The following is a 14,148-nucleotide window of genomic DNA, read 5'->3' on the forward strand; positions in this document are numbered from 1 at the left end:
CTTCTTTCCTTATTACAATTCGCCGACCATCATTTTTAAAGATATTTCTTGTTACATTTTATCTTTCAGTATTCGTCAAAAGGTTTAAAACGAATTTACTAGTATAAAAATAGCCTAAAAGAAAAAAATAGGTATAATGTGGTAATTTGTTTCTTCTCACGTTACTGTGGCAATTCCACGCAGTGATTACGTCCCTTCGTAGCTATCACAAATGATCTGAAAGAATTGATTCTTAAAGCTGAAGCCCTAAATGTAAGACCTGATATAACTCCTATCACTATAATTTAATTTTAATTGATATTTCATATTTCTTATTTTCCACGTTATGTCAGGTCGTTGAATAATGCGCAGTATAATTCATCACGGAACCAGCGTTTGTTTCCTTAGCTGCTTACAGACCGAGGTCATAATCTATAACGAAGCGGTCAACGTTGAGTTACGAAAAAGTTCCATTCATACGGACATTTCATTCATAGAGGCAAATTAATTTACCATCATTATGTAATATTTTCTAATGTTATCTTTCAAGTATTTACCGTTAGAAAAATAAAGCATTATTATAACATGTTTGAGCAAACAGATCTATTGAAACAGGTAAGTTTAACAATCTTTATACAACTCTATGGCAAAACTGATAAACGTGGCGGACTATTTGAATTGCGCATGAAATTATATTTTTGTTGTCAGTCTCAGCACCTGTTGAACATTACAGAAACTCGATACATGGTTATAATAGTCTAGCGGTATCGCCAGCCTAATCAAAGTACTGAGAGGACTGATGGGGGCAATGCTTGTAGTTTCAAGACTTGATGTAACCCATTCATGTCAGGGAAGTACGTGAATGCATTATGTATTGTACTTGTGTGTGGCAAGAAATGAAGTGGTCACAACTTTAAGAGTGCACAACAATAAAATGTATTAACTTTGTGTTCAATACACTTCTATATTTTGTTCAAAAGCCGTAAAGATAAAAAAATCTAGTCTTGTTCAATAGCAGTTGTTCATCGACAAACAAAAACCTTTCATTGCCAGGTTTGATAAAATGAAAAAGATAAAGCTATACAATGTATTTCAATTTATTCAATACTTCTATTTGCGCTCTATGTCCTGACATCATGTGTTCTTGACAGTCTAACAGAAACAGGCAAACTTTGTAACACTTTATGAAAATTTGGAAAGAAAGTCAAAATATTCCAATATGTGAAAGTTTAAAGGAACAGGATTTCCTTGAACTGACATTGAAAAAATCTAGGCTATGTTTTCTAATGTGTACAATTCTAAAAAGTCAGGAATGTTTTTTGTTACAAATAAGCATCATTTTAATAAGGAGTCGTCATTAGTTAACACACAAACACCTGTAAAAATATTTTTATAGATCTACCTTTTTTTCCATTCCAACTATTGCTAAAATTCAGTAACTGTTTTCTTAAAAACATACATGATATATGATGATATTATTATTCATATTGTTTGTTATGTTTGTTGATCAAAATAACATTGTCTGTTTCAATTTTAAGTTATTTAATGTACACCTGTATTTCAAACTATCAATATCATGATACAATAAATACATTAAACACTATGAAAACCGTGATTCGTCATATCAATGAACCTACCGAACTGGCGTATACGGTTAGGTTCGAGTAAATTAGGATACGAAACGCCCGTGGAAAAAGAACAAGATTGCTGGTGGTTCTGCCTTCGAATATCACCATCAGAAACCATTTGCACCCTCAAATAGATGAAATACATTAAACTGGTAACATAAATGTATATCTGCAGGGATAATTACCAAGAAAATAAGCCCAAAATATAACGGACACCTGTGGCAAGTTATCATCACGGAGTGGTGGATTACCTCCCATAGCAAAAATTACTCGGTCTGAAAAATGATGAAATACGTGTATGTACGCGCAATTATAACAGTATTTAGCACACTTTTTACGTTAAACGATAATTTTCCTGCAGATAAATATCAGTTTGATCAGCGTATATGGCGTTTTTTTTTTAAAAATAAAAATCTGGGAATGAATGTTTCCTTCGGTCCATTTTCAAGGATTTCCAGAACATTATAATTATGTTAAACACGTCATATACATAATGTTTTGATCTTTAGACTAAAGAATCGGGCACATGTTCAGTTTGGGAAATGCTGTACTTTTCCAGAATAAGCGCGTTTCTATTGGCCCTATAGTGAGGTCGGATTTCAGGAAAAAGTAAAAAAAAACATATCTCTCCTGATTTGCGGTGGCGTTGTGGTTCCAATTGAAATTACTGCATGCCCGCAAGATTCTGATGCCATAACTTTTGACAACATCTCCATGGATTCAAACCATCTCTAGATGACATGTATATTCAGGATGCCCTCTCCAATTCACAATACATATCCATATCGACGCACTCTTTGCGAAATCTGCTATATCGGCGGTTTCTTTACATCGGCACCGGCTATTTTTTGCTATAAACAGTGCCCAGGTTGGTGTGGGAGGCGAAAAATCGAGCTGCCATCCATGATCATAGGTATGCTGCTCAAAAATAAGAAGAGCACGGAACATTAGATTGTCTTTTCTATATTTTATAGTGTTTACTTTTTAATTATCAGCGGTTTTCCTCGCAACCCGATGAAAGTTGTTGATGGTGTACTGACATGGAACACTAGCCCGACTTTTTCCACAGTCCTTAACCAGTTTTTGCTTTGATATCATACATATCAAGCGCACTATTTGTGTTCATTTATCAATATTCTTCCAAATAATAAAGATAAATAGGCCGAAATGTAAATGGAATTTTTCAAAACCACTTACTTTCGGTTTTGTCTTGGCACCGGCGGTCCCTCTGCATACCAGTTTTTTTGTTTTTTGTTTTTTTCTTTGATGCACAGGCAGGCTCTCTGCATTACGCACAGAGAGGCTCTAGGCTAATGACTATCTGGAAACGTTATAGCTTAATTAATTTGTTGTGTTTATCTGACTTTTTATAACTGCCAACCTGTTTATAGCAAAGAATCGCCGGTGCCGACGCAAGAAACCGCCGATAAAGCATATTTCGCAAAGAGTCCGCCGATATGGATATGCACCGTGCAATTGTGTATTGAATTTCAGTAACTATTTGAAATTCAATTCATTTTTATGCAATTTATGTGGACAAGACATTTTGATTAACGATTTACAGCTGATTTCGAGATCAAAATATATAATTATACATAATAAACAATCACGAATAAGGACGGTCCGTCCAAGTACATAAATATGCCTTTAAGCTTTAAAATGTTCTTAATAGTTGGTGTAAAACAGAAGTAATCTGTTCATAGTTGATTATACGAATTCGAACAATGAGAGAAAAAATCTGCTGAAGATTATTAGATTAGATAATAATTACAAAAAATCAAACTGTCAAATTAATTCCCCCTCCACCCCCCCCCCCCCCCCCCCTCCTCCCCTCCCCGAACAAAATAAGTCATAAATTTCAACTGACGAATAAGTAATGAATTTTTTCTACCTATTCTATTTCAAGTAAAACACTGGTTTTTTATTTTATTTTTATCATCATTATTTTTTATATAGTATTAATGTTTATAAATAACATCTCTTGAAAATATTTTCTTAGACATGCGAAAAGTATTTCATTTCAGCACTGTATTTTCTGAATTAATATTTTAGGAATAACACCTGCACAGAAAAGATATTTTAACAGACTGCGAATCGGGATCTATAGGATGTTGCCGCATATTTATAGATTCGCCTACTAATAAACGATACTGATCGGCGCAAACTGATAAAGTTTCTCCATAATCATTATTAATGGCATGAAGGGGGCAATTAGCCGGATATGCCTCCGTGGTCCACTCGAATGTAGTCCATATCAATATATGGTGCAATTTTCCCACCTAGTAAAGGCCATTTTTATGCCACATATAAGCTTTATTGATGCTTGATTGTAAAAAGGAATGTCCGCAGATGATTTTAAGCTACGTTATATGCTTCAAAAGTTGATTTGAATCTGCCTTGTAAAATGAAAGTGAAAGTAGGTATTTCCTGATGTCTACCTACGCAATATTAGCGTTTTCATCACGTGTCTCAGTCACGTGACCATGGTTTCACTGCATTATGGTCAACCCCATATTTTTTGGGTATATTTTGATTGCCTAAAGACATACCTTCAAGACAAGGGTAGTCTCGCAGGAAGTGAAAGGCTAGAAATCTTGATAAAAATATGTTATAAGTTGTTAATTTTATATAAAAAATAGTAGCGGAGGCATTTAATACCTTCATGGTTAGAGACCACCAATTGTTTTCCCATAGACTTACATTGTAACATTATGGCGTGTACGGCCTTCTATTCATCGAAACATGTATATCTAATTACAAGTTTTTCAAGAACTATCCTAGTTCTACCAAAACATAGGACGAAAAACATATGAATAGTGATACTTTATTTAAGTAATTTTCGTGTGAATGAGATGACCCCCTGTTTACATCATTGACATGGCGGGAGAAATTCGTTTGATAAAACTTTTTTTCAATACACATAAAATGTAGCAAATTTTGTCAAAAAGTATAATAAAATACTGTAAATGCAGTGAAAAAATATCCATTTTGAAAAAATAATCACTTCCTGGGTTTTTTACATGACTGACCAATCAGAACGCACAGACGTTACCTTATTCCCAGGTATACCTTTACCTCATTCCCAGTAAGTTCCCTGTACTTTTTTGAATTGGTGGTCTCTGACCTCATACCTAATACACATCCACAACAGTGTCGAGGCACGGTGATGAAAAAATCAATAATCTATCGGCTTATCAGTGGCGTTGCAATTCCTTGGTAGTTGCTATTTTCACGCAGAACCATGAACTCATTTTTTGAGCGTATTGAAACTAATTATTGGAATTCAGAATGGTCACATGATCAAAACAAGTGTCGGTTTCAGAATCGATCACGTGATCAAATCAAGCGTCTTTATTATTCTTACGCTTAAGAAGATCTATTATAATTTATATTTATAATGAAGTTTAGTTTTCTTCACATACTGTTGTTGATATAAAATGTGTAGATCTATTTAATCATATCTGGATCGAAAATATAATTGCAAAATGCAATATGAAAGTTATGTTTGGTAAATACTTTGGAACTTGTTTTCTGTGTGTTGTCAGTTTGGTCAGAAGCTCGACAAGAAAATTGAAAGACGGTTTGTTAAATCTGGGGGCATTGCCCCCAAAAACTATAAACTTTTTTATTTGATGTCAGCGATCTTTATCGCTCGTCCACAGAGACTCGAAGATTTTCCTTGATTTCATAGATGTAACTATTCATGTCATAACCGTTCTACATTAAACAAACGTTTGGAATGGCTGAATATCTTGAAGTGTTAAACAGTTTGAAATATAAACGTGCAATTGCTAAAATAAGACTCGGCTCACATGATCTGTTAATAGAGAAAGCTAGATATAGTACAAACCCAATTCCACGAAATGAAAGACTGTGTTCGTTTTGTGCTTTAAATGATATAGAGGATGACTTCCATTTCATTTTAAAATGTACATTGTAGAATGACTTAAGGAAAAAAAATACATTAAAATGTATTACTATAGGAATGCAAGTGTTTACAAATTTATCGAATTGTTAAATTGTTCAAACAAGTCAGTGCTTAATAAGCTAGCCTTATTCATTACTAAGGCTTTTAAACGAAGACAATCTAATATCAGAATTGAGATTGGTTAACTTAAATATAAAACTTTAATGCAATGTTATGTCAGAAGAATTTTGCATTATGTGTTTCTCGATATATAATCTGTTTTTGCTCTATATATGTTTTTACGCATGCTTGTGAATATTTATGTGTGTTTATGTCGATGAGCTGTTTATGCTTAAGATTAATAAAATTTATGTTATGTTATGTTATGTTATGTTATCAATATCTTGATTAGTTTTGAATAAACGTCAGGATATAGTTTTGAAAAGCTATTTTTCTATTGTAAAGTCTAGCCATTCCAAACATCAAACATCCAGTTTCAACTTTACTTAACAATGTGTTGTTATAAAACTTCAGAATATCTTTGTTAGAATAAAGCAACTTTCATTATAAACTTTGAAGAAAAAAAATCTACAAGTTTCACTGGACAAAATGTTACACAGTTCAACTGCTTTAGAGACCTTAAGAATTTGGATGTTGCAAAAGTAAAGCCGAAAACTGATACGAAAAAAGGCTGCTCTACCGGTAAATACTTACTATGATGTTTTAGGGGAATGTAAATTATCATAACATGTTTGCAGGTTAATGCACACAATATTGAGGAAGCAGCTTGTCTCTTGTTAATAGACGGTCCCGAGTTACTCATATGACCATGACTGTTTGACATTGACCTTGCCAAACTGTACAGTTGTATTTAGTATGGAACTTTCCTGAAGATTCATCCAGAATATGATTTATGTTAATATATTTCTATTATCTGATTCGTAAATACGATTTCTTATGTTATTATAAATCTATTACTTAACTTCGTGACCAAGCTTTTAAGCCACGGTGGCTCAGTTTCGCAACTGAATTGATTTCAGTTTGGCAATATGACCTTTAGCTGGATTATATGTTTTCTAGAGTAGTAACAAGCTTCTTCTATGATTTGTGACCTAGTTTTTGATCACAGGTGATGACAATTTTGAAATCGACCTAGATTTCATAAAGACAAACATTCTTGACCAGGTTCCACATACCCAAAGTAGTAAATTAAATACAACCTCTAGTTTTCAAAAGCTTTTTGAGGATTTTACCTGGTGATCTAGATATGATAAGGTAGAAAATCTTGCCTGATGTGTGATATCATACTTTTCTATGATTTTACTAATTTTGACATAATTTTTACCCCAGATGACCCAGTTTCAAACTTGATTTAAATTTTATAAACACAAGCGATCAAGAAGAATATATGACCTTCAGAGCTTAACAAGATTATTCTATGATTTGACCTCCTATATAACAAACTGACCAACACTTCCTTTATAAGTGCAGCCAAGCACAATATTTATGTGTAGAACACGACCAACAGCATGAGCACTGTCCATGATATAGCAGTCACAGACAATCTTGTTAAGGACATTCTATTTCTATAACTATAAGGATCCTGCTGAAATCCAGTATAATTCTAATCAAAACTATTTTCAGGTATTTGTTTTTGCTGAACGGGAAACGTGGTGGAATCTTGGTATGTACGACAGTATGATGTCCCCGTCAAAACCATACAAAACTGTGAAAGAGGTAGATCTGGACTGGTTCTCAAAGGTAGTTCCAAATATAGTTCACTCACCAGAATATTACATAAACACAGTCAAGTTTCGTGACATATTTAACTGGACAATGACTTACAGGAAAGATTCTGATATACCAATGTTATATGGGAAAATTCTTCATAAACGACACGCGAGTGATGATGCTAAGGTTTTGTTAGAACAAGAAAACAATGAAAAAAGTTACGATGCCATCTATGGAAGAAAGGAAAAAGATGCTGTTTGGCTAGTGAGTCACTGTTCGACAAAATCAAAAAGAGAAAAATATGTAGAAAAATTAAAGAACCACATCAATGTTGATATCTTAGGAAAATGTGGGGAGAACTTGTGTCCCAAAAAGTCTGGAAAGTTTGGATGTATAGAAGACATTGTCAAGAAGTATAAATTTGTTCTTTCATTCGAGAATACATTTCACACAGATTATGTAACAGAGAAGTTATTTGACTGGTTCCCTAGAGACATCATACCTGTTGTTTACGGTATGGCAGACTACAATAAAATAGTCCCGGACGGCACAGTAATTAATTCTGCAGATTTTAGCTCACCAAAACTTTTAGCAAATTATTTGAACTACGTCGGATCCAACCGTGATGTCTATGTAAAATATCTACGGCGGAAAAGGCGTTATGTCACTGTAGGCCATGACGTCATGCAACAAAATGCTTACTGTAGACTTTGTGACTGGTTACACAATTTAGACACACACCGGAAGTCTTATCCTAAAATAGACCAATGGTGGCAACTTAATGATACATCAGGGTACATGAAATTGTACGAACAGGCAATGCCGTCCAGTGGATATAGTCAAACAAGTTTCTGGGTTGTGTTTTTTGTAATAATGTTATTGATACTATTTTTCTGCCAATGTATAACATTTGCATACAGAAGATTAGCTATAAGACCGAAAGTGAAAATGATATTCAAACTTAATAAACAGTAATTAAATGATCACTCTTTTTTTTAAGAAAAGGCCAAAAGTTTTGATGATAATAAATATTTATTAGGTTACATATAGATCACGTTTTAACAATAACACAACATAAATATATGAACTAACCAAATTTTTTGAGTCAGAGTAGTACATTTCTCATATAAAAGGTTAGTTATCATTCACTACTGACTACTGTCAACTGCAAATTAAACTTATTCAGTATAAGAAAACTGAATATCTACATAAATAAGACAGTAATCATTATATATATTCAACTAAACGCTTACTATCAGAAATCAAATAAACAACAAACAATATACAAGTAAACATATAAATATTACATGAAATTATAAACACATATACAGTAATATCAAGGGCAGGGCGGGTTCGGGTATTTTCAAAATTATTTTAGACGTGATCCAACTAAGAAAAAATACAGAATGAAGAAATTTGTCTAAATTGAATTATAAAATACAAAAATAAGCCTATCAAGGATTATGATAAAAAAACCCAATAGATTTAAAAAGAATAAAAACCGTTGACCAATCAGAAACGATGACACATAAGACGATTAACTTGATTTACAGACGCAAAAAATGCTGTTCTCAATAATTAACCGATTTTATGAATTCAGAAAATCGCCTAAATTAAATGATCACTCTTTTTTATAAGGAAAGGCCAAAAGTTTTGATGATAATAAATATTTATTAGGTTACATATAGATCACGTTTTAACAATAACACAACATACATATATGAACTAACCAAATTTTTTGAGTCAGAGTAGTACATTTCTCATATAAAAGGTTAGTTATCATTCACTACTGACTTCTGTCAACTACAAATTAAACTTATTCAGTATAAGAAAACTGAATATCTACATAAATAAGACAGTAATCATTATAAATATTCAACTAAACGCCAACCCACAGGCCCAGCATAAAAACTTAATACATTATACATTTACATAAACAAACCCAGCAATTGCTACATATAACAAAATCTCAAAGAAACATATATGTAACCATCTACAGATACTATATCTACAGATACTATATATACTGTATTGATAATTGTAAATTTACACCAAACTTCCTATAAAATTGAACTCATAATAAGAATGTATGTCCTTTATGAGATTGTTAACAGAATATTCCATAAATTTTAATGCACAAAGACAACCTTATTACTACTACAATAACCAACCTTTTTCTAGGGAAACGTTACATACCATTTCCTTTAAAATTATTTTATTCCAAAGTATGACATACTACTTTGTAAACTGAATCAACTTCCTTTGAATAAATTTATACAAAGTGAAGTTATTGCACTTAATGCATTCCATTTTTATTAAAAGGTATTATTTCTTATAATTATGACAACTACTAATGTTTACTTCTAATCACAATGATTCTTTGAATAAATATATAAAAGTAAAGTAAATGTACTCAGTTTCAATCTAAAGGTATTCATACCTTTAAAGTAAGTATAAAGAAACTACTATGATTCACAGCAATGAAAATAATGTCTTTTCTTGTATGAAATGAATTAAATAATTAAATTCCTAAATAACAAGTCTATAATACAACTGTCCTTTTTCTAGGGAAACGTCACATACCATTTCCTCTAGAAATACCTTATTCCAAAGTATAAAATACTACTTTGTGAATAGATAGACTTCCTTTGATAAATTATCTGAAGTGAAGTACATGTTGTTAGATCAATAAAATTCTAAACGCCCAAGTCTATAATACCAATGTCCTTTGATAAATTATCTAAAGTGAAGTATATACTGTCAATCACTATTTGTAAAGGAATACAATCCCTTAAATAACACATAAATGTAAGACATTCGAGTCTTAGACTGTTAGTGTACTGTCCCTTTTCTAGGGAAATGTTGCTTACTACTTCCTCTAGAAATATCATATTCCAAAGTATAACATACTACTTTGTGAATATATCCATCTTCCTTTGATATATTATATCCATTGTGAAGTGAAACTCAGTTAAGCAGTAATAAAAAAATTTTTCTATGAGAATAGAACAACTTACAGAATACACAGATACACAATTATAACTGAGTAACAATTCTAACAAGACTATATTACAACCTTCCATTCATATAGTGTTTACATATGTGCTACTGTGTTTATAAAAAATGCTTTAGCCTTCTAGTACCCTCTAAATTTAGATGTAAGCCGCCATCTTTGATGGCGTAAAGCTCTCTACGAGGCTGATTGGCTTTGAGAAAGGGACGAAAAGATTTTAGAAACTTAATCTTCCTATCCTTACAAATGGCTTCAAGAGATAAATTTATCTCTTTGACTTTCGGTCCTGTTTCTGAGAAATCTACTGGTCTAGGCAAGATAGAGGACAAGTATATTGTGACAGAACTATCTGTGAAGGTCTTGACCGCAGTGATTAAGTTAGAATACAGAGAGGAAATTTCACCCGAAGAAAAGTTATTGACATCATTAGTACCTACATGAATAACAATATTTTCATAATTTAAATTTATTGAACCCTTCATGATCTTAGAAGTTAAATGTCCAATAGTTATCCCAGGATAAGACCGTATGTCTGTTTCACGAATGTCAGTTACATGTTTAGCCATAGAGTCAGACAGACTTAGACACCTCTTCACTTTCGGGTTCCTGAGTTGGTTTATGTGAGAAACTGAAGTAGAAAAGAAAAACAAAAAAAAATTATTAAGAGGACACTAGAATGCTTAAAGCCACTTATCTTATTAAAAATTTAATTTATCACTTACGGATTTCATAATATCAAGTTTGTCTTCTAAAGTAAGAGAAATATATTTCTTATATACATCTGACCTCCAGTCACCTAATATCTGAATTTCATCAGCTGCTACGTTCGATCGAAAGGCAAAAGTTGCAAACCCCCTACGAAATGAATGTGAGGAAAAACTGACCGGATCATAACCTAGTTCCGCAAGAACAGACTTTAATTTATTTTGAAACATATAATAATTGATCATATGTTTTTCATCCAGAGAAAATAAAGGTTGATCATCTCTAATGGTAGGAACAAATTCTAACATTTTGTAATAGGCTACAACTGGACACAAACAAGATCTAGGTAACCTCAAGAGAGGAGTTTGAAGTAATCTGTCTCCAAATTGCAAAGTTTTTGACCATCTGAAATTAACACACAAATGATCTCCGAAAGGAGTAACATCTTTTCTTAATAAAAATTTACTAACTTCAATGTCTGCTTTTTTTGTTGGTACTAAATTAGATTTTCTAGCTACTAAGAAAAAGGCAAACAAAAATAAACACCAATAAACAATGTCATTTTTATTTGACATATCTAAAATGGAATGAATCTCACTAAAAATCTTTGGTGTAATAGGTTCTGCTTGTTTAATGAAATGTTGTTTTATTCTTATTTTAACTTTACTGCCTTCAACAGAATTAAAGTTTTTATTCTCACCTCGTAAATCTGCTACTGACTTTTTCTTCTGCTCGATCCTTTTCTGCAATTTTGTAATTTCTGCATCCTTCCTCAACTCCTCCTCTTCTTGATCCAACGATTGTAACTGGCTTTGCAGAAGAGCCAAAGTCTCATCCTTCTTATTTTTCACTGGGCTGAAAACGGCGGTAGAAATGGCGGTAGCGCCATCTTGGTTGTCCGAATTTTCGGAAGGATTTCCAGTGTCATCATCTCCGAATCCTATCTCGTTGACCTTACCGTAGTCATGGCGTGTTGTTGGTCTACCAGACTTCCTATTTTCAGACCCCTACATATTGAAAAATTTTGAAAACTACGAAATAATTAATACTTTGTATTGTCCAAATAAATTTCGAAATTCCTTTCGTTTCTACATGACTGTAAGTTGTATAAATTATAAAAAAATTTGCCAACGAAAATACTTCTGTATTAAAAACTTTTCAAAATTATTTTAGACGTGATCCAACTAAGAAAAAATACAGAATGAAGAAATTTGTCTAAATTGAATTATAAAATACAAAAATAAGCCTATCAATGATTATGATAAAAAAAACCAATAGATTTAAAAAGAATAAAAACCGTTGACCAATCAGAAACGATGACACATAAGACGATTAACTTGATTTACAGACGCAAAAAAATGCTGTTCTCAATAATTAACCGATTTTATGAATTCAGAAAATCGCCTAAAAAACCGTGTATCTTTCATTAAGAAGTATAGTCCGACAGATCTGAAGAGCAAAAATACCGAATCTTACAGGATTAATGCTAGATTCACATTTTCTAAAATCATATCACAGACATCAATATATTCTTTTTAATGGTATACACCATTAATAAATATTCTGACCTAATACATTAACAAATATTTTATAGCATTATTGGGCATTTAGGCAATATCTTTAACCAGACTAAAATCATTTTTTGAACTTTGTCACACTTTTAGAACAATACATTCACAATTACATATATCAAAATCTACAGAATATCAAATGTTGTGATGATACATATTCTATTCATTTTAAGAATGTAACCTCTTAAAACAACCTCTCAAAAATTATCTCTTTCACATAAAGGTTCGTACCCCAATACAATCCCCTCACCCCTACTTACAAATGTGATTTTTATAAAAGTGAAATTGAACATTATTATTGTTGTTAAAACTATTCATTACCATTCATGGGAAGTTTATTTCATAGCTATATTAATTTTTTCAGATGGTGTTCCTATAAAATAACCTCTAGCTTTCCGCTAAATGGAATGCTCCGAATGCTTCCCTGGGGACATTTATTAGTGGTGAAGGTGGCTGGGGTATGCTAATTTTGTGATTTTACGGAAAATTATCTAAATTCATAAATCAAATGAAATTATATGATGAAAAAGACTCATTTTTATTAAAATTTTGATCCAAAATTAATAACATACTGTGTATTATCAAAATTATTATTGCAGAAATATCAAGTGTTGCGAAAGAACATTTGTTAAGCGTATATCATTATTCTTAATGGAAACAGAGGGGAATTGTATGTATTCAACTGATAGCAATTTACCGTATTTCTGAATCTTCAAACATTGAAAAGTTATAAACCAGCTTTGTTTTGTCGTCAAATAATTCTTGTTATTGTCCAAGTAATGAATAAAAGCACATGATTATGACTTTCAATCTTTTTTGTAAATATCCATTCCATTGCTAACCGTAAATGGCCCCAAATGAATTCGTTCTGATATTACAAAACCAGTGCATTACAAATTGATCAAGTGAACAATCTATCAAACGATTCCTACAAGAAACTGCACCAGCCTGATTATGATTTGAGCCGCGCCATGAGAAAACCTACATATGATATGTTCGTTAAAGGTTTCGCTAATTGTAATAGGCTTTGAAAGCGAACAGCATGGATCCTGACCAGACTGCGCGGATGCGCAGGCTGGTCTGGAACCATACTGGTCGCGAATGCACTATGCAATATGTTGGTTTTCTCATTGCGTGGCTCATTTATAGCTGGCCACAACTTGTTCTAACTACAGAGCTATCAACAAAATCTTCTTCTGTCAACCTGTGTTTCATATACTGATGTGTGTAAGCTCTTGATGAAAACATGTTCCACGCTGTGTCTTTCACATAATTCAATGAAGCGTCTTGGAATTTATTACTAGTAACAGCACGTTTTTCATATTTGTTGAAATATACATGGATAATGTTCCATCTACCGGTACCCAATGCGGGTGAAGTCGAGGATCAGAGAATGCCGACATGTCAGCACTATCCAGATCCTTCCCTCTTAGCCTAAAGACCTGCGACTTGACTTAAGCTTACACGGCCAGTCAAAACCTGAGAAGGCCCATGTGTGATTTTATGTTGAATGTGTACATAAGGTATTCCCATAATATTAGTTATATTTACATAAGAATTTTCATTTAGTACTTCACACAACCAAATATAATTATATTCAAATCATTTTTAAAT

The 14,148-nt window shown here is 32.5% G+C and overlaps 1 protein-coding gene across 1 annotated transcript; it reads right to left on the reverse strand.

The window, feature by feature from the left end:
• Positions 1 to 10,249: 10,249 nt before the first annotated feature.
• Positions 10,250 to 13,937, reverse strand: LOC128547791 (uncharacterized). The gene is made up of 3 exons (XM_053520984.1): positions 13,873 to 13,937; positions 11,664 to 11,956; positions 10,250 to 10,886 (listed from the first exon to the last, which is right to left on the reverse strand). The coding sequence occupies exons 1-3, from the start codon at positions 13,935 to 13,937 to the stop codon at positions 10,360 to 10,362; spliced, it is 885 nt and encodes a 294-aa protein (XP_053376959.1). The 3' UTR covers positions 10,250 to 10,359.
• Between the last annotated feature and the right edge of the window lie 211 nt (positions 13,938 to 14,148).

The sequence above is a fragment of the Mercenaria mercenaria genome, chromosome 13, assembly GCF_021730395.1.
Source record: "Mercenaria mercenaria strain notata chromosome 13, MADL_Memer_1, whole genome shotgun sequence".
NCBI classification, from domain to species: Eukaryota; Metazoa; Mollusca; class Bivalvia; order Venerida; family Veneridae; genus Mercenaria; species Mercenaria mercenaria.